The sequence below is a fragment of the Emys orbicularis genome, chromosome 2 (assembly GCF_028017835.1).
Source record: "Emys orbicularis isolate rEmyOrb1 chromosome 2, rEmyOrb1.hap1, whole genome shotgun sequence".
Lineage (NCBI taxonomy): Eukaryota > Metazoa > Chordata > Testudines > Emydidae > Emys > Emys orbicularis.
Window position 1 is genome coordinate 22,520,716 of NC_088684.1, and position 19,798 is coordinate 22,540,513.

The 19,798-nt window shown below is 42.2% G+C and overlaps 1 protein-coding gene across 1 annotated transcript in view; it reads left to right on the top strand.

Moving 5' to 3' along the window:
• Nucleotides 1-515: 515 nt before the first annotated feature.
• Nucleotides 516-19,798, top strand: part of FBXO32 (F-box protein 32) — a 31,059-nt gene continuing 11,776 nt past the window's right edge. The window contains exons 1-5 of the mRNA XM_065400134.1: nt 516-805; nt 8,099-8,211; nt 10,063-10,112; nt 10,831-10,923; nt 19,228-19,321. Of these exons, the coding sequence (XP_065256206.1) occupies nt 690-805; nt 8,099-8,211; nt 10,063-10,112; nt 10,831-10,923; nt 19,228-19,321 (466 nt within the window). The 5' untranslated portion in view covers nt 516-689. The remainder of the gene's footprint in view (nt 806-8,098; nt 8,212-10,062; nt 10,113-10,830; nt 10,924-19,227; nt 19,322-19,798) is intronic.

The window sequence follows — 19,798 nt, forward strand, 5'->3', positions numbered from 1 at the left end:
CATGGGAAAATTTATTCTAAATTATTATACCATCCTCCCACCGTCTAATATATTATTTAGCCCCCAAATCCATCCAATCTGCCGGTCTCTGTAGCTTTCTTCCATAGGTATCTAATCCCATAGCTATCTATCCAATCAATCTATTTAGCTCCCTGTAGCTCTGCATCTACGCAGCGTATCCATCCGTCCCATCAGTTTATCTATCGATCTATCTGCCCACCTTAGGAAATAAAGACTGCAACGCCCTGCGGAAGAAGAAGGGGGAACGGCTGGAATTAGATGGGATGTTTATTGACAGACATTCATTTTTATTCTTGTTATTCACACTCGCTCGCGGCAAATTCAGGGACACTTGGCAGCCCAGCGAGCACAGAGGCCGGGTCTGAAGTTTCCACTGGGGATGGATTGTGCAACAAGCAGGAGGAGCCGAAGAAGACAGTCGCGAGCAATAAACAAAGCCACGTGTCTCCCCCCTGATCTAGGGGCCGGGCTAACGCCGCTCTTCCGGCAACAAAGAGCCCTCGGATAAATACAGCCGCGGCCGCTGCGAGGACACGGACACGGATCGGAGCGACGGTCGTACAACCCCCTCCCCCAGCCACGCAACTGGGGACCCCCCCTCCCCGGCGCGCCCCTTCCAGGCTCCGTAGGGACCGGGAAAGCTCCTTGGTAGAGCTCCCCGCGCCGCGATGCCTTTTCTGGGGCAGGACTGGAGGTCCCCGGGGCAGAACTGGGTGAAGACGGCGGATGGCTGGACCAGGTTCCTGGAGGAGAGACACAGCGGCTATGTCAGTGATATAAACAGGTGCGTGGCACAAAGATGTTGCACTAGGGGGAGGAGGGAGTTGGAAACGCTGCTGTTGAGCGGGGGGGGGGGTTATTGCATTATGGTGGGTGGGGGGATTATTATTATTATTTGGGGGGGGAATGCGGTCTTTGCAAATATTGCGATGTCCCACTCTACAACGATTGTTTAAAAAAAGCCTGTTTTGCCCTAGGTGCCAAGCTGCCCGTTGTGTGCGTGCGCGCAGTGCCTTTGTTTCTGTTTGTGTGCGTCATTAGGAGAAGGAAGCTCATTACCAGAGCTAAAGCCAAATACTAAAAAGGAGAGAAGCAGAGGGGACAGGAGCAGCTGGGCTGCATGGGGAGGGAATGGCCCGCTGTGTCCGAAAGCTTCCTCGCTCCAGATGTGGGTTGCGCTTATCCGTGTGGTGTGTGTGAGTTCTGCTTTTTTAAACGGGCTAAGGTTTGGGAGACAACACGTCAATAAATTCCCAGACGAAACCTCATCCTGCTGCTTTGTTTTTTATTTTCTGCTTGTTAACTGTAGTTTCAGTAAAACTTAATTGTGGGTATTTAATAAGCAGCGCTGTTTTTAGAAAGCTGCTGAAGTCAGTAATATCTTGTCAGACCTCTGAGTTCACTGCAACGTTCCCAGTGAGAGCTGGAGAGTTTTGAAACACCAGACTACAGATGGTTGGTTTTTGTTGTGGGTTTAGGCTGAACATCTCCTTTGGCCACCAGGGGGAGCTCTTTGGAGAGGGGGATCTAAATTACTCCACATTTGGCTGAGGAGCAGGAACTGGGTCTGGCAAAAGCCCGTCTTCCATTATGTCTGGTTAAAGTTGGCAATGAGCTGTCAGATGGTCTAAGATGGCTTCACTATGAGAGCCAGTCTTCCAATTTATTAGAGCCTTTGAAATATTTTTGGATGAGTGCACTGTATTAGCCTACAAGGAAAACCAGCAGAAAGTGTGGTTGTTTTTGAAGGTTTTAACCGCTGGAGCCCTCATCTGCTTATTGTTTGTAAGGCATCACTCCTTTATCTCTGCGCTCCAAAAAAAAAAAAAAAAAAAAAAGGCTAGTTATTTAATCTGAGGATTAGTTATACAATCCTTTATTCTGTAGTAGGCACTGTGGCAACTATGAATACAGAGACCAATTTGGAGCACTTGTCCCACAGCAATTGAGTTACAAGCAATCCGTACTAATTTGAGTGGCTTCTGTAATTTCAAAGCATACCATATTTAAAAACTGAAATTAAACAAAATGTGCAGGTTCTGTTTTTAAACATTAGGGGACTTTGGTTTTTTTTGTAAGCATAACTGACGTAGGCTTGTTATGGCAAGCTCTCCTGGTTTATTGCTTTGGCATATACTTGAACATGGGCCATTAAACAGAGATCTGCTTTTTGTTCATTAGATGCTCGGATGCATGAAGATGTCTAGTCACTTTTAACTCTAAAAGTAAAGATACATGTTTTTATTTTATAGCCATAAATGTAAAGCTATTGAAGGGTTAGGATCTCTACCTCTTCTTAATCTGTTTAATGGCCATTTTTCTTCTAAATAGGGGGGGAATTTTGGGCTCCCCACTTTAATGCTTCATGATCTTCCTATCCTCTGATGTTTGCAGCCTTTGGCACTAGTGACTTTTGTGCTCTGTCTGAGTGAGTAAGTTAAACTCCATTACCAACGATAACACCAAGCAAAAGCATGTAAGGATAGTGAAGCACTGAAACGTCTGGAGCTTATTTATCCTGGAAGGGTTGGCTCATATACAGCATCTCACTGTCTGTGAGGTCCTCTCCTAGTTGAATAATCAAGGTCCAATGTAATTTGCAGGGTCATGTGGTCAGTCAGTGGCTCATGCCACTCTAGAACCCAAGATCTGCTTGGGTCTTGGGCCTTTCCTTTAGCTACTAAATCAGGCATCCATGGATTTAAAAGAAAGATTGATAATCTACAGCCAAATTCACTATCTACATAATTCACATTTACGGGAATTGTACCTGCTCATGTCAGGGCTGAAATTGGATCCAGGGTATTTACTGACTGAAAATTTTATCCCAGCCTCACCACCTTGACAGCATAGACCTGGGCCTGGAATCTTAAGACCTCTATTGTAGCCAATTTTGGATTATGTGGTGCCATTCTGTGGAGCACCAGTGAGTCATCTGGTCTGCTGACGTTTCTGTGTTCCAGTAAAATAAGCATGTAAACAAAGATACAACTTCTGTTGAAGAGAGGGATTAGTAAGACTCTGACTCTGGCTAAACACATTGGGCCTGATTCTCCAGCTACTACATGTGTGCACTTACCATTGGGAGGTGCTTGTGTTCACCAGCTGCAGGACTTGGTCCAGTAAGTATATGGGCACTAGAGAGCTACTCCACTTCTCGCTGGCCACCCAAGTGTGTGTGGTTCTGCCTTCTTATGAGAGAGTGAACAGTAACTTATGTCTGAGAAAAGCAACAGAGGGTCCTGTGGCACCTTTAAGACTAACAGAAGTATTGGGAGCATAAGCTTTCGTGGGTAAGAACCTCACTTCTTCAGATGCAAGTAATGGAAATCTCCAGAGGCAGGTATAAATCAGTATGGAGATAACGAGGTTAGTTCAGTCAGGGAGGGTGAGGTGCTCTGCTAGCAGTTGAGGTGTGAACACCAAGGGAGGAGAAACTGCTTCTGTAGTTGGATAGCCATTCACAGTCTTTGTTTAATCCTGATCTGATGGTGTCAAATTTGCAAATGAACTGGAGCTCAGCAGTTTCTCTTTGGAGTCTGGTCCTGAAGTTTTTTTGCTGTAAGATGGCTACCTTTATATCTGCTATTGTGTGTCCAGGGAGGTTGAAGTGTTCTCCTACAGGTTTTTGTATATTGCCATTCCTGATATCTGACTTGTGTCCATTTATCCTCTTGCGTAGTGACTGTCCAGTTTGGCCAATGTACATAGCAGAGGGGCATTGCTGGCACATGATGGCATATATAACATTGGTGGACGTGCAGGTGAATGAGCCGGTGATGTTGTAGCTGATCTGGTTAGGTCCTGTGGTGGTGTTGCTGGTGTAGATATGTGGGCAGAGTTGGCATCGAGGTTTGTTGCATGGGTTGGTTCCTGAGTTAGAGTTGTTATGGTGCGGTGCGTGGTTGCTGGTGAGAATATGCTTAAGGTTGGCGGGTTGTCTGTGGGCGAAGACTGGCCTGCCTCCCAAGGTCTGTGAAAGTGAGGGATCATTGTCCAGGATGGGTTGTAGATCACTGATGATGCGTTGGAGAGGTTTAAGCTGAGGACTGTAGGTGATGGCCAGTGGAGTTCCGTTGGTTTCTTTTTTGGGCCTGTCTTGTAGCAGGAGGCTTCTGGGTACACGTCTGGTTCTGTTGATTTGTTTCTTTATTTCCTTGTGTGGGTATCGTAGTTTTGAGAATGCTTGGTGAAGATCTTGTAGGTGTTGGTCTCTGTCTGAGGGGTTGGAGCAGATGCGATTGTACCTCAGTGCTTGGCTGTAGACGATGGATCGTGTGGTGTGTCCGGGGTGGAAGCTGGAGGCATGAAGGTAGGCATAGCGGTCGGTGGGTTTTCGCTACCCCTCTGATACTTATGTCTGAGAGTGGGGTTGATCACATTTTTTGATGTGCTGTAATTTAGAAATATACATGGCAGCATCAACAAGTAAGCCCTGATCTTGGCTCATTGAGGACTGTGTCAAAACTACCATTGACTTCAGTGGTGCAGGATTGTGCCCTTAACAAGTGTCACTGAAAATCTTTTGAACCACTGCCAAACTGCCCCTGGAGAACTTCCAGGGAACTGCTTCCCCTCCTCCCCCTCTTTTTCCAGAAGTAAACACTTCCTAAGGCTTCCCAGTTCCTGAGTTTAAGAAATATGATACCCCTGAAGCCATTAATCCTTCACAGATCATAAATAATATTCTTCGTGGCTGAGTGGCTTGATTACACTGCATTCAAAGAAAACATCGGAAGGCAGGCAGTTAAGCTGGTTACAGTGTTGCATAGGTTGTAGGCAGGAAGACTTTGTTGCTACTTGTGGGGTGATGACCAACTGGCTTTGAAACAAGGGATTGGGCAGACCTTTCTTGCAAGGCCAATTCTTGTTTTTAAGGAGCACAGAGCGAGGATTGTGTAGGCTGATGACCTGGTCTGGAGATGAAACAATAGCATGCATTCGCACACACTGTCGTGATGGAAACGACTAAAGATGACTTGAAGGAAACATGATCTTGCTGTAAATTGCAAAGGGAACATGATCTCTTTGCAGTGGTGGTTTTCATCGTACTTTTTTTTAACAAGCTTTTTAAAAGAAACTTTGGATTATAAACTATCAGATCGATATGTAAATAGGAAGAATGTCTGGACTGGTAGAAATAACTGTTGTTAACTGCAAAATAATTAGATTGGTGCTGTTCTTAAATTCACTTTGAAAGAAAGGGTCTGATCCAGTTAACAACAGTTCCTCTTTAAAGTTCATCTAGTCCAGTATCCTGTCTCTGACAGTGGCCAGACCAGATGCTTGGCAGAAAGGTGCAAGAACCCCTTAGTAAGTAGATTGGCATGGGTGTAAATCTGCCCCATGCACTAGGTCTCAGCCACTAATGGTATAATAAAGGTTTCAGATTATAGAATCATCAGTAAATTCACAGTCAGGGTTGTTGAGATTTTAAGTTTTAAATCGGGACTGAGATCCCTCTCTTTCACAGTTTAATTATTTGAATTTAATCTCTGAATCTGGCACAGTAATTCATCATAGGACAATTACATGTTCTGTGGAATTTGTTTTTAGTAAAGTTTTGACTTTTGTGCAGGAATTTTCTTAAAGTGCTCCCTTCTTGATATTTTATTCTGGCATTCTCTCACTTTTCTTTTAGTTCCTCTAGTTAAACCACAGTTACCACAAAATCCAGACTTCACACACACCTGTCTCCGTCTCTGACATAGACCACTTTTAACCTTCTAAAACCAAGTGCCTAGAGAAGTATATCCCTAATTCAGAACATCCTAATTGAGCTGCACCGGTAATACCCAGCGGAACTGCAAGTTCCGTCAGCTGTTTCCGTTTTCCAATGCTGCCAGCCTGACTCACTAGCTCCACTCCTTACAGAGGTAGGAAGCCAGGGAGGCAAGCTAGACAGCAGAGGATATAGAGGTGGGCTCCCAGAGAGGTGCTGCTGTAGGGGGCCATATGGATAAGAGTGGTTGTGGGGAGCAAGTAGAGTGAACAGGAGGGTAGAGAAAAGAGTGAAGATGTGTGGGGAGCCACCAATTATCCCTCCTTATATCCCATTAATACCTCCATGTCCCCAGGCTCTGGGGGAGGTCTTCATTCTCTCTAGCTGCAGTCTCGTGGATCCACTTATATGCATCAGACCAGAACACTCCTCATGTGCTTACTACAGGAAGACACTGCCTCAGAGGCAGAGTCATTAGCTCTGTACAGTATTAGTCAGATGACTAAGAACTAGACTTCAGACTGTCAGAGCAAGGATCTGTCATGTAATTTGTCTGCACAGCCCCACATTCTCAGTGCCACTGCAGAAAAGCTGATAACTAACCTTCCATACATTACTGTGATACACTGTCTTTTGTTAGTTATATATCCTTAGTCTACACTTGTTTTTGAGCAAGCTGATCTCTTTAAGTTACTTTGTTTTGCAGCAGAGAGAGGTGGGAGAAAAATTCTATCTTTATTGGGGCTTTTCCTTTTTATTTATCTAGCATCAGATATTTTAAAAATGTTATTTAAAAACTGGAACAATAAACAGCACACAAGTGCCCAGCTAAGGTTAAAGGTGAGCTTGGTAGGAAGGGAAACAGCTTAATTATTTAACATCATACCAAAAGGGACTGCTTATGTGCACACATCTCAGACAGGAAGCTCTCAGTGCAGTGTACAAAGCAGTAGATTGGAGCATTTTTTGAGCCTCCAGGAGTGTAATGAGATTGGCCTCTCTCTTGAAAGAGGAAAGCAAGAAACAGGTACTTTACAGGCCCGTATAAGTGTAACTGAAGCCAGTGATGATAAAACCGAAAACACAGGACCAGACTTTCAAACCAGGCCCCTCCAGTACAGATCTCCTTCTCCTTTCTTTCTCCAGGCTCCTAGAAAGGAGGACGCTCTTTTTGTCACTTCTATTTCCAGCCCCAGAGTCCCCTGATGTGATGCTTCTCTAGCTGTTCTGTAGCCACCTGATTCCTGCCAGGATGTGTGTATCTCTACTACTCTCCCCATCACCCGCAATCCTCCCATTATATAAACGGCTTCAGTGCAGTGTCACCTCCGCTGCTGCTGCTCACAGCTCTCCCTAGCAGCCGGAGCATCTGCTGACTTTCCCTGCTCTCCACAGGATTCTGAACAACAGCAATGAAACTGACCAAAGTCTTCTCGGTTTCACTCTGCAGCTTGGCAGTGCTTATTCAGAGTTAAGCAAACATCATTGGGCTTTGGATCAAGCTCTTAAAGTCAGTGAGTCTTTTTCCACTGACTTCAGTGAGTTTGGGATTATACTCTTAAAAGGAAAAAGAAAGAGCTCTAGGTCCCTTTGCCAGATATTCTACATTCAAACAAAAAGACATGCACAGCCTTTCTAAATGCAGGAAGGGGAAAAATACACTCTGGCCACAGATCCCAACCCTTCATACATATCACCCACTTGTCTACAGGTTCTGGAAGACAGCCACCGAAACATGAGTCAGGGTTATGTTATCTTTGTATTCATAAAAGTTAAAAGTTATGGTTGGTTTGTTTGTTTTTAATTAAAGCTTAGTTTTCTCCCCAGCCCTTCCAGTAATTGGCAGGAAAAGCTTCTTACTCACAACTAGATGGTGAATTCTTCAAGCACTCTGGTTATACGCCTTCATAGGTGTGCATTGCGCTTTATAAAACCTAGCATACCCCTGCGGGAAGGAGTTGCAATCTAAGTTAGGTAGAGCATATGGTAGGAATTGATGACATCAGACAAGCAGGCAGAGGTAAAAGGAAGGACAAGAGTGCTCTACTACAAGGTCATGAAGTTGATTGTGTAACATGCTTTGGGTGTGCTCCTATTCACTATAATTATGTATATAATCTAGCACAAGAATTGGGTGGGTGAGGTATTTGAATGTTTTATGGGAAAAGGTCTTCATTATTGGACTCTAAAACTGCTTATAGTTTTCTATAGAACAGCACTAGAATGAGCTGTTTAACAGCAAACAAACATGGGTTCCTGGAACCAGATATGTGGAAAGAGTAAAATATAGTTCTTACAGTAAAAAGTTCCCCAGACCAAAGAATAAACAGACTCTCTGCCTTGTGTCATTCACAGTTACTGCAAAAAGGAGGATTACAACAAGGAGAATCTCTTCAACAGCATGAACTATGATGTTGCTGCCAAGAAGAGAAAGAAGGACCTGCTGAATAACAAGACAAAGATCCAGTGTAAGGCAGCAAATGGGGGACTTTTAAAACCAAAGTTGCTTGAGGATGATTATAAAACACACACACACATATATAATCTCTCAGAAAGTGTATGAGACACTTGTGTGTGCTGCAGCACCTCCAGAAGTCTCTTGAGAGTCTCTGCACCCATGTTTGACCTAAGTAGAGAACTTGGATACATTTTAATATGAAGATATATGCCTGTATTATTAATCCCTTCTCCAAGTGTTTGTACTTGTGTTCAAATTTTTGTCATTTGTATTTGGCAGAGGGAGAGTAATTTTTTCCTATGGCACATTCCAGTGAACCAGTTCCAATTTTTCCCCTCCTATAGACTTCCTTGTGTACAACAGATTGAATTCATTCTCCTGTCCACATATGCACTTAAAACCCATTTATGTTAATGGAGGTTCCAAGCCTGAGTGTGAATTCTGATCCTACCTCTGCTACACAAAATGCATGCAAAATGAAATCTAGGATTCAGACTCGCTCTCAATAGAGGACGGTTTGAACTCTGTTATATGCACAGTTAAGGCCCCTATCTCTCAGTTGGCTTCATGTGGTTGGATCCATGGTATTCTGCACAGACAGAAGGGTCTGTGTGGATCTGATTGCAGGATTGATACCTAAATGTAATGCATGTGAAGGCTACAAACATCAACATACACAGAGAGGAAGTGAAATAGGTTATGATTCTCACTGTATTATTGGCTCACTATGCAACCTCCAGGATCTTTTCAACAGCTGATGTGAGACTTTAGTCCTGGATATGATTGTAGTTAAATGTGCAATGTGAAGAAGTTGTTACTGTGACAGTCTTTGGCCAGATATGACCTTAGTCACTGCTTTAAATGGAGTGATTCAGGATCTGCACTGGTGTACACGTGTAACTTTTGTTTCCAGACTTGAGTGCATATATCTTTGCATTCAGTTTCCTCTCTGTGGAAATCAAGTGTGTGTTTCTGGGAGTGGGGGGAAGTGGGGGAGCTTTTCATCTCTAATAATGTTAGTTGATAAATGGCTACTGTGTAATACACTGAATGTCCTAGTTCAGTGAGGTGAATGGGATGGGGAGAGGGCTGCGTGGGTTCCCATCTCTTGGATCGGCTATTATATAGCTGGAGATATCTTTCTGCACGGTTGGGTTAACAATACAACAGCATGATGTGTGTTTGGGGGGAAGGCGGTGGTGTCACACTAGGGAGGAGAGGAAAGGTGTTTATAACTCCTCTTTTTCAGAGGGCTGAAAGGGAAGCTTTTGGGAAGGGACCTCCCACAAAACATGGAATGTTTCAGGCCCAAATGAGATTTTTGGTTTTCTGTTTAGAAAGGATCATGCAAGTGATGAAAGCCATTTCTAATGGAACTGCCTATATAATTCTAACTCTAGCACTCGCTGTTATAAACACTATAGTGACTGTTAGTCTAGTGTCTTATGACACGTTAATCCAAACTCTGTAACTGAGGTAATGAGTAATTAATGAAATCAATAATAAACTCTGGCTGTCAGCCACGCTTATTGTCAGAGAGCAAAGAAAACAAGGGGCTGTAGTATGTTCACAGCATATAGATTAAATATCTACAGTCTTGGACTGTGTCACTGAAACACAAATCTTTTCTAGGATCCTGGCTGTTGCCTTAGATAAACGAATGTGGAAACAAAGCAATTCATTGATGGTCTGATTCTGATCTGTGTTACACTGGTGTAAATCGGAAGCAACTCCACAAGGGTCAGTGGAGTAGTGCCATTATAGAACTGTTGTGAGAGTAGAACTGGGCTTCATCTTTCTGCAAAGTTAGGTTTTTATTATATATAAAATAAGTGAAGAAAATCTGTCTTTGTCTCAACAGATTTCCATCAAGAAAAATGGATTTATGTCCACAAGGGAAGCACAAAAGAAGTAAGTACCCACTGTTTTATTTCCCCCATACCATTTGTCCAAACATCGTTTTTTATGGGGCCAAATCCTCAGGTGGTGCAAATCAGCAGAGCTCCGTTGAAATAAATGGAGCTATGCTAATTTATACCACCTGACGATCTGGCCTATGATTACTATTGCAGTAGTGACTACAAGCCCCAATTAGGGCTACATTGGGCTAGTCTCTGTACATATTTAAACCAAAAAGATGATGTTGTTTGCTTGCTTTTACCAAAATCTAGTGGTAAACTAAGCAGCAACACAACTGTTGCAGTTCAGCAGCACAGGTCTGGTGTGTGGGGGGGGGGGGGAAAGGGAGGGAAGAGGAGCAGCTGCAAGAAACCACATTGTACATAGGCCCTTCATGTTGAGCCCTAGGAATGTATTCCTTTCCCTGTCTTGTGAAATTATTGAAAGAGATCAAATTGAGCTATTTGGAGGTCATGGATAGGGCCGAGTTCTCTTCTTAGAAACAGTCATAACTCCCATTGGGCTGCATTCTCTGGGGACATAAATAGACACAATTCCATTGAAGTCATTGGAGATGTGCCCACTTACCCCAGCAATGAGTTTGTCCTGTAGCATGCCCACATAAGTATGTTAAGATGCTATGCTGGCCTGGACCACATACACCCATGACTCTCTCTTCAGACTACTAAACAACAAAACGTGACCCAGCTTTGTTCTTTTTCACTCTCAGCGTCATGGCTACTGCACCTTGGGAGAAGCTTTTAACAGACTTGACTTCTCAAATGCTATCCTAGACTCCAGACGGTTCAACTATGTTGTAAGGGTGAGTATACGGCCATAACTTACTTCGCTGTAACTTCTAGTGCAGACACCAGTTGCTTAACTTAACTGAGCTGAGAACAAATTCTGCACTGGAAAAGATCTGCACGACTATGCTGTGGTCTCCTTGAGTGCAAGAGGGAAGCTTCAAGAACTAGTTAATGAAGCATTTTCTGATGCATGGAAAGGAGGGTCCATCTGTTAGAAATTGCTGCATGGGCAGGATAGATCACACATAGCCTTCCTTCAGATCCAGTGAAAATGGGGGCTAGTGTGGGGGCGTGGAACAAGGTCTACACTTCCTCCAGATTTCCTGATCAAACTGTTTATTTTGAAACTTCTTAGGTGTTAAGTCTGTATGGGACCAGGGTGGAGGCAGTGTTTGTTATTGCCATCTGCTCAATGGCCTCTCTGAAGTGAGATGGCCATCTCAGCTGTGTTCCCAATGAACAGGTCTCCATGTCACAAGCTGATAAATGAGGTAGCAATTTTCTTGGCAGTCTCAGCAGAGTGTGCAATAGTCACAGGAACTGACCACGTCCTTGCTTCTGGAGGTGGTCCATTCAGCTCATGGTTGAAGCACTCTGGCAGGGAACTGTGGAAGAACTTTGTAATGTTGATGCTTGTGCTGTATCTGCTCTTGGAGAGCTTCAGGTTGCCAATCCGACTCCTTACTGAAAGCTAAATTCAAGTTCTGGTTGATGTAACTCCACCTTTGGTGTATGCTACAAAGTATGAGATGAAATCCTGGGCACCGCAGAGGGCCCACGGTTCCCCTGCATGGCGCGTTTGAGATGCAGGTGAAGGTTACAGCTCCCTGAATGCCATGGACACTAAACCTGCGGTGACACACTATGGGATGGGAGAAGTTTGAGAGTGGGGTGTATAGGATCCTGGCTAACTTCAAGGAATCTCTGGCTACAAACTGTGAGAAAGCAGAGCTGCTATTACAGCTCCATATGTTATGGCAGCTTTAACAGACCAGCTGTTCTGTTGCCCTTGCATAGCCTCTTATTTAATCGAAGGATAAATTAGCCCCAAGCTTCTGTGTAGGTTCCCCATGCCAAGCCCTCTTACTCTGGGTTTTCACAGAAGACCAAGAGTTCATCTCACTTTCGCAGCATTCAGAAGGTGTCATTTTTATTCCATGATTCTGTGTGCAGTAATGTGTTTATGTGCACATTATCCACAAATGGATCCGTAATTTCAGAATATGCTCATTGAGACTGAGAATTCTATCAGCTAGTTTTTAATGGCAAAAAAGCAGCTAGAAAATCTGTTTAAAAATTCAAGGTTGTCTATAAACGGCTCCTTTTCACATTTCATCAGCCGTTAATCTTTGGGGGAGCACCAGCTGTTTAGGTTTTAGATTCTGGTGCAGAGTTTTTGCTGGCATGTTGCTCTTCCCCAGTGAGCCAAATGTTATAAAAGAGTCAGCCAAAAAGATGATACTCGTTAGGCTAGCCTTGGATCCCTCACCTGTTGTCTAGTCAGATGTAGGTCAGGCATCCCAAACGTCCAATCAAAACCTCGCAGTGTAGGATAGAAGTGTCTCTGTTACTCAAATCACCATGCGGTTAACCTCTTGCTGCCCAGTGGGGTCACTGTTAATTGCATGAAACTTAATTTAGGCCCCTTTTTATTTTTTTTGTCCTCTTTAATTCATTTTATAATCAACCCCTCTGTGCTACCCTTAGTGTAGTATGTTGCCCATCACCCACCTGTGTAATGAAGTGGCATTTCTTTTTAAATACCAGTTATGGAACTAGTTAAGCTATTGTGCAAGCTACCACAAATCGGGTCAAATGCAGTTTCTAGACTCATGGCAGATTTTTATGGGCACCCCTCCAACATAATCATAATCCTTCATTGCCTAGATGTTGGGCATGATACTCTCTTGACATTTTAAGAAAGGACATTCAAATAGCTTCTTAAATTTAGATTGGAATAGGGATGGGAGGTTGACCTGATGTCTTTCCCCTGCCCCCCTCTTTCACTTGTGTTGATAATTGATGATGGGCAGGGGAGTAAGGGAATCGCTTCTCAGCTCCTGCTGCCCATCACTTCCCTAGTTACGCACTTATGATTCATCACTGAAAGTTGAGATATTGTCTTCTAAAGCTTCCGTGCAAGTGGAAAAACTCTGGTATAGTGAGTATTCCAGGTGGTGTCTAATGCTGTATATCTAACATTACATGCAGCTTTGTACCCTTTGATTAAGGTAAGCTCCGGAGGCAATCTTAGTAGGAAGAGCTACTGAGGAGCCATTCACTAAGCACCCTTGGCTTGATTTTTCAGAGGGGCTGAGCACCTGCCGCTCCTGCTGACTTGAGTTGCCATTGTGGGTGCTCTGCAGTTCTGAAAATCAAGTCCCATATGTGAGACACAGAATTCCTAAAGGATGGTTGTTCCTTCTGTTTAGAAATGTCTCTAGCACTTCAAAGAACACTCTACATGGTCTGAGATACCATTTGGTAAAGAGAAAAGGGCCTGACTCTCATTTACATGCCTCTTCACATTACAAGAGTGGCATAAAGGGGGCCTTAGTGTGAATGCGAGTCAGGCCCAAAACAGTGGAAAAGCATCTTTCTGACATTAGGCTAAATTCATTAATGGAGTTGCACCAGAAATCAGCTTGGCCCATGAAGTTTTAAATCTTGTTAATTTAATTTTGCAGGGCTCTGCTCTGTGACAGCTTAAAGCTTTGACCAGGAGATAAGTAAAATGAACTGTGGCATTTCCATAGTGGAAGTAACAACATTAAAGACTAAAATCAGTGCATGTTCTCATTTGTCTGAATGACCTCCCACCTGAGCTTTATGAAGTTTTTTCCAGTAGTCTTAACAAAGTATGAAACTTTCTAATTTAAGATGACTGGTGGTTTGTTTAGTTTTTTTAATCTGCCAATCTTAAATGCGGGGACCATGGTTCAAATGTAAAACTGGTTTCTTCAATGAAAGCTTTCATGAGCCAAGTCTCTGGTGGATAATAGCTCATAAAATACCACGTGCACTGGAGTTGCTCATGAAAGGCCCTTCCTGGAGATGGATTTCCTCTTTAGATCCACCATACGGTCTGTTGCAAGACCGGATGAGGACTTCTAGAGCACACAAATGAGCCATACACTCCCTGGAACATGCCTTGACTAACAGCAGGCTAACGTCCCCTCCTACCCCTTTCCCCAAATGTCCATGGAACTACAGGAGTCTGATTAATTCCGTGGTAGCATGTGGAAGTGCTTCCCAAGTAGTAGCATTTCCGTATTGGAGCTGGGAAGCAGAGGGGAGAAAAGCCACAGATGAGCTTGGAGAAGGAATGGAGAGGCAAACAGTGATAGGCCTAAAACATTTTTACTATTGTATCTCTAACTTTTAGTCCACAATTTTTGTAATTATCTAAAATGTATCAATTTTTGTATAGCTCAGTGGGCTCTCATGCTAACAGTTCAACGTGCTCATGGACTGCCTCTAACATATTTACTTTGCATGAATTTTATGCAAAAGAGTCAACATAAGAAACATATACAGGCTTAAGACTTCTTACTTTCGGCTGCTGGATCTTATTAGATAAGTAGGTTACAAAAGAAGAATCATGTTATTTAGGAGACTCCCGGACTAAAAAGCCTAACAGTGCATTGATTTGCTAAGTTTGAAGGTTTTACAGGCTTATTAGCGACTTGTTAGATTGAGGTGGAGGTGGTTTGGAAATATTCAACAGGTGTTACTATTAATGCCTGAAACAAATTCTTGCAAGTGTCACGTTAAAATGACCCATGTCTTGCTATACATTATTTAGGCTCAGAGTAAACCCTGCATATTTTCAGCTAGTTGGGTCTACATAGTAATGAGAACAATTTGGGCCCAGTGTTTTAATCCTGATGTGGTCATGGTTACAGTGCTATTAAAAATGGAAAAGGCACAAAAGTACATGCCATATAAACAAGTAAAATGAGATGAGACCTTTAAACAGTACAGCAGCCTCCAAAGCTGTTGACCATTTTCTGAAATGGTCACTTATCAGATGACAGTGAGATTTTGCAGACTTTCCTTGCTTCGGAAGGATTTACCATGCGATAGTTTCATAGCAGCATTTTGCAAGAGATGACAAGCTGTCACTGTAACACTGTATTTCAGCACATAAAAGCTCAGGGCTTGATCCTGATCTCAGGTACGTGGGTATAGATCAGTAGAATTGTACGATCTGGACAGCTCATAGTTAGCCTAATGTGCACTCTTCAATTGATGTATTTTTTAAATTTCTGTTAGACTTAGTATTGGTAGTCCTGGATTTATGCCACATAGCAGCATCTGTTAGTTAAATTATTATAACTCATGGTACAGACACTGACATATTCACTATCACATTCACTTCAAGCTGAAACTTGGCATATGAGGCTTCAGCCACAGAGCAAATAGAAGTGCTGGGAGTGGGGGAGATTTGTTGTAGTTTGGATGTTAAAAGCCAGATCCTCAGCTGGGGGAAATCAGTGTAGTTCCTTTGATTTACACCAGCTGAGGATCTGGCCCTAGATGTTTAATTTTGCCCTCTGACTTTTCTAGTTTGACTCGTTTTCACACTTCTATAAGCTGCCCTTTAAGAACCACGTAATGCATATGTACTTCATGAAAACTGGGCTTTTAATGAGTTCAGTTCACTTACCTGTGCAGTTCAGCAGCAAAGGTTTTAGAAGCTCTAGCTAAGCAGTGTTTTAGAGTACGGCACTAGGGCATATACATCACTACAGGAAACTAAAACTGTTCCAAAAGTAGCTATTCTGTTCTCACATGTCAATTGCTGATGCTGTGGTCTGTACTCTGGCATATGCCATAATGGCTTTAATAGGAGTCCCAAAGTAAGGTTTGACTAGTGCTGGGCAGCCCTTTTTGTATGTTTGTTTGTTTGTTTGTTTTTGGCTGAAACCAAAAGTTGCCTGGCTTCACCTTTGGAGCACATTTTGTTCCCAGTCCCAACCCACAAGTCTCTTCACTTGTGGCCCCTCACACATTCAGCCCTTGCTGCTGTTTGTGGAAGGAGACCCAGTAGCCTTCCCACTCTTAAGGTCTTCAGGAGGCAGCAGCAAGCTGGCCTGCTCCCTTTTAAACATTCCAGTCTGGGACTTTCTGGTTGGAGCTCAGGGGTTGTTGGGCTGGAGTATCTTCTCTCTCCACCCCTAATAGCCTAGAAACTCTAAAGTATCTTGTACTGCTACAGGATAGTTGCCCTCCTACCACCTACTCAAAAAATCCTAGACCAGGGAGATTAGGAGGTGTGGAGCTACCTGCAGTTTCTCATTTACTCCTCTTACCCTCCACAATCCCCTCAAGTAAAAAGCATCAGAATGGGGCAAAGAGGCCAGAGGGCTCTTCCTGGAGACGTTGGATGGGGGGAGTCACCAAGCCTCTCTTTCCCCTCCCCTATCACTAGGAGTCTGAAGTCAATAGGAATTGTAGGTGTTTAGTGTTGTCTTTTAGGATTTGGTCCTTAGTACCTGTTTTTTCAGAGGTGCTGAACACTCACAATTCCAGTTAAAATCAATGGGAGCTGCAGGTACTCAGCATCGCAAAGAATCAGGCCCTAAGATTGCTGTTACTAACCTCTTTTCCCCTGCACTCCCTCCTACCATCTGTCTTCAAACAGTGTTACTGGAGCATGGTCTGGAATTAACGCAGCCACATATACAGTTACAAAATGCTAGCAGGTCTAATATCTCCTTATTCCACCAGGCATTATTCAGAGTGCTCTAGCCTTTTTGTTTGGTTTTCAGTTTGCACAATCCATCACTCAAAGACATTTTAGGTGGGTTTTTTGTTTGTTTGTCCAATCTGGAATGACACCATTGGCTTTGAAGGAATTACACCAGTGTATATCTGGAGTAACCGTGAGCAAACCCTACATACACCTTTATTACTGCCCTGGTACGCACATCATTATACTGGACAAGAAAATTAGTTTTGTTCACACATCTGGGGTTTGTTTTTGTTTGGGTCTTTTTGTGTGTTTGCTGTTCATTCTTGGCATAGCAGTTTGCTATGGAATGCAATACCCAGGAGGTAGTCACGACATAGTAGTCATATAAAATTTCATCCTTTACTTATTGCTGCTGAAAAGGTGGTACGCTATAGCTGTGCTAATTTACTTTCTAAATGTAATTGACCCTTGATAAACATAGTGAAAGGCATGGGCTCTAATGCATCTTGATTGCCTAATTTTATTATTTAATTTCCTATATACCAAAGCACAAAATGTTGGTAACACAAAGAATCTAACTTTTATTTTAATTTGAAAAATCAGCTACAATTTCTTAATTTTTTTTTTAATGGTATTGCACCACTTGGTGTTTTTGACCTGTGCAAAGATGACTGATTTTGAACATATTTTTGAATATCCGCACAGTTTTGCTTACATATAGTGAGGAAACTGTCCTGTATGGGAGTTCTAGAACATTACAAACTGGGGACATAATTTGTGTATACATAAAGAAATCCAAAGAAGCTGACCTGGGTGCTCACATTACTGTGTGGACAAATGGAGTCTGGCAAGTTGATCATGATAATTGAAGGTCACAAGGTTAAACAATTCAGTACTAGGAGATTATTACTAAGGCTATTTTGGGGCAAGGACATGTTCTTGTTTGTACATTCATTGTTCTAAGAAATCTTGGGAAAATTTAAAAATATTTCCAACGTCTTGCTAATTAATTTATGCTTCAGAGCATGTAATACGCCAGACCCTCCTGTTTAGGTGAGAGCCACCATGGAGTTTTGTTACAATATATGTACTAAATATTACCTCACAAGACTATTCTTGCATATTTTCTCCCCACCCCCACCCCCCAAATGATGTGTCATGATAGAAGGCAGACTGCCCTCCATGAAAAATGTGAGACTGTGTAGGGTTTTTTTTTTTTCTTTCCTCTTGCTTTATACCAGTCATGTGAGGTTTAAGATATTAATAGAAAGTAAACTCAGAAAGCCATCTGTTGACGTTTAAAGTTGGCCTGGAAGATAAATGGAAGAGGAGACCAGTCACTCGGGGCACTTTGCAGCTCCTAGGTGACAGTCACATGCTGGTAACAGAGCTGAGTAAAATGGGCAAATGGTTGCAATAATACCCCTATGAGCTCATGGTTTATGGCAAAGTACCAATAATTTTATGGCTACATTCCTGTCATTCTTATAGCTAGGCAAACAATTCAACTCAAGACTTACCAACTCTTGTCAGTAACCATCTTAGCTATTTGACATAAGGAATTGCAAGTTCTCTGCACTCATCCTTTTTGCCAGCAATGGGATAGCATAATCGCTGATGATAACGGATGAATAGGCTAGTCCTGTGATAATATGTGTAGATTGATTGTAAGATAAAGGTTTTCTTACTCCTTTCTAATTTAGAAAGGAATCTAAACAAGTGGAATGGTATGTAGAAAGTGTGTATTTTATAAAATACGTTAAAAGGCTTAAAGGGTTACTGCCAATTAACATTTTGGCCCACAATTTTACAAATCCTAAAGCCAACAGAAAAGCTTCCTATAAAATTATTTTTCTACTGGAATTAAAAAAAGGAGAGGAACATCTTCAGTAATTGTAACCCAAACACTGCAGCACTGAACGAGTACATGGGAACCAAAAAGTCACACTGACTAGGAGTGCATCTTAATCAAAAGGGAAACTGAGACAGTGAGTTAGAAAGTAAACCAAACAGCATAAATAGGGAAAAGTGAATTAAATTGTTAACATTTTTTCAGATCTAATAATAACTTAATAAAAATGAAGGAACTTTGGTTTGTCTTTTTTTTTTTTTAAACATGACTCTTAATCTTTCCTCTTAATGAAAATTCCAGTATAAAACACATATAACAAAAGAGTGAATTGGATTATTATATGTAAATTGTAGGATTAGGTTTATAAATAAGATTCTCTCAGAAACGAGTCTCTGCTTCTTGTTCTCTTATCACACTATTTGTTTATGTACTAGTGAAAGACACTGACATACCATTGTGCTTTCAGTATGACTAGTCATTGTCTGTTAGTCTGAACAGTAATTCATGGCTTCCCTACACCTTTGAACCATGAAGCAACATTTCGGTTTAAAGAAAGTAGTTTAAATAACAACCTGTTTTCCTCCACTGTGTGCTTAATTGTTTGGCTCTTTTCTCCCCTTGGATCTGTCTTCATTGTGGTTCTGCCTGCCCTCTTTTATTCCAGCAGTAAACAAGTATCTGAACTGTTTTGCTGTGTCATGTGACTAGAAGTCAAGATTAGAAAAATATCTTTGTACTCTAGCTGGCAACTTCTATTTTTATCCACAGCTGTTGGAGCTGATAGCAAAGTCTCAGCTAACATCACTGAGTGGAATCGCCCAGAAAAACTTCATGAACATTTTGGAAAAAGTGGTGCAGAAAGGTAAAAGAAATGTAACAATCATGGTTTGTATCTAGTGTATCCAATGATCACCATGTCCATGTTGATCAGTGTGCAAGAGTTTTTTGCAGGGAGGGGCATGAAAACAAAACACTGGGCTAGTTCATTTTCCTCTGTCCCCTTCTGGAAAGGGACTCTCAGGGGTTTGAAGGGGAGATCTTAGTAGATCCCCCTTGTGGAGATTCTTCCTCCTCTAACTCCTGGGGGGGATTCTGCACCAAAAAATTAAAAATTCTGCAAAATTCTGCAAATTTTATTTGTCAAAATAATGCAGTATAATCACACCAGTTTCAATTGTTTTGATAAGTTATTTAAACTACAATACAGAAAAAAGTCACTAACTATTCATTTCCTAAACACATGAAAGTTAAGTTATAAAATACTTGGTAACTAATACTCTGCATTCCAGTTACAATCCTGGATTTTCATTTAAATTACATTACAAAACAACAAACGGAG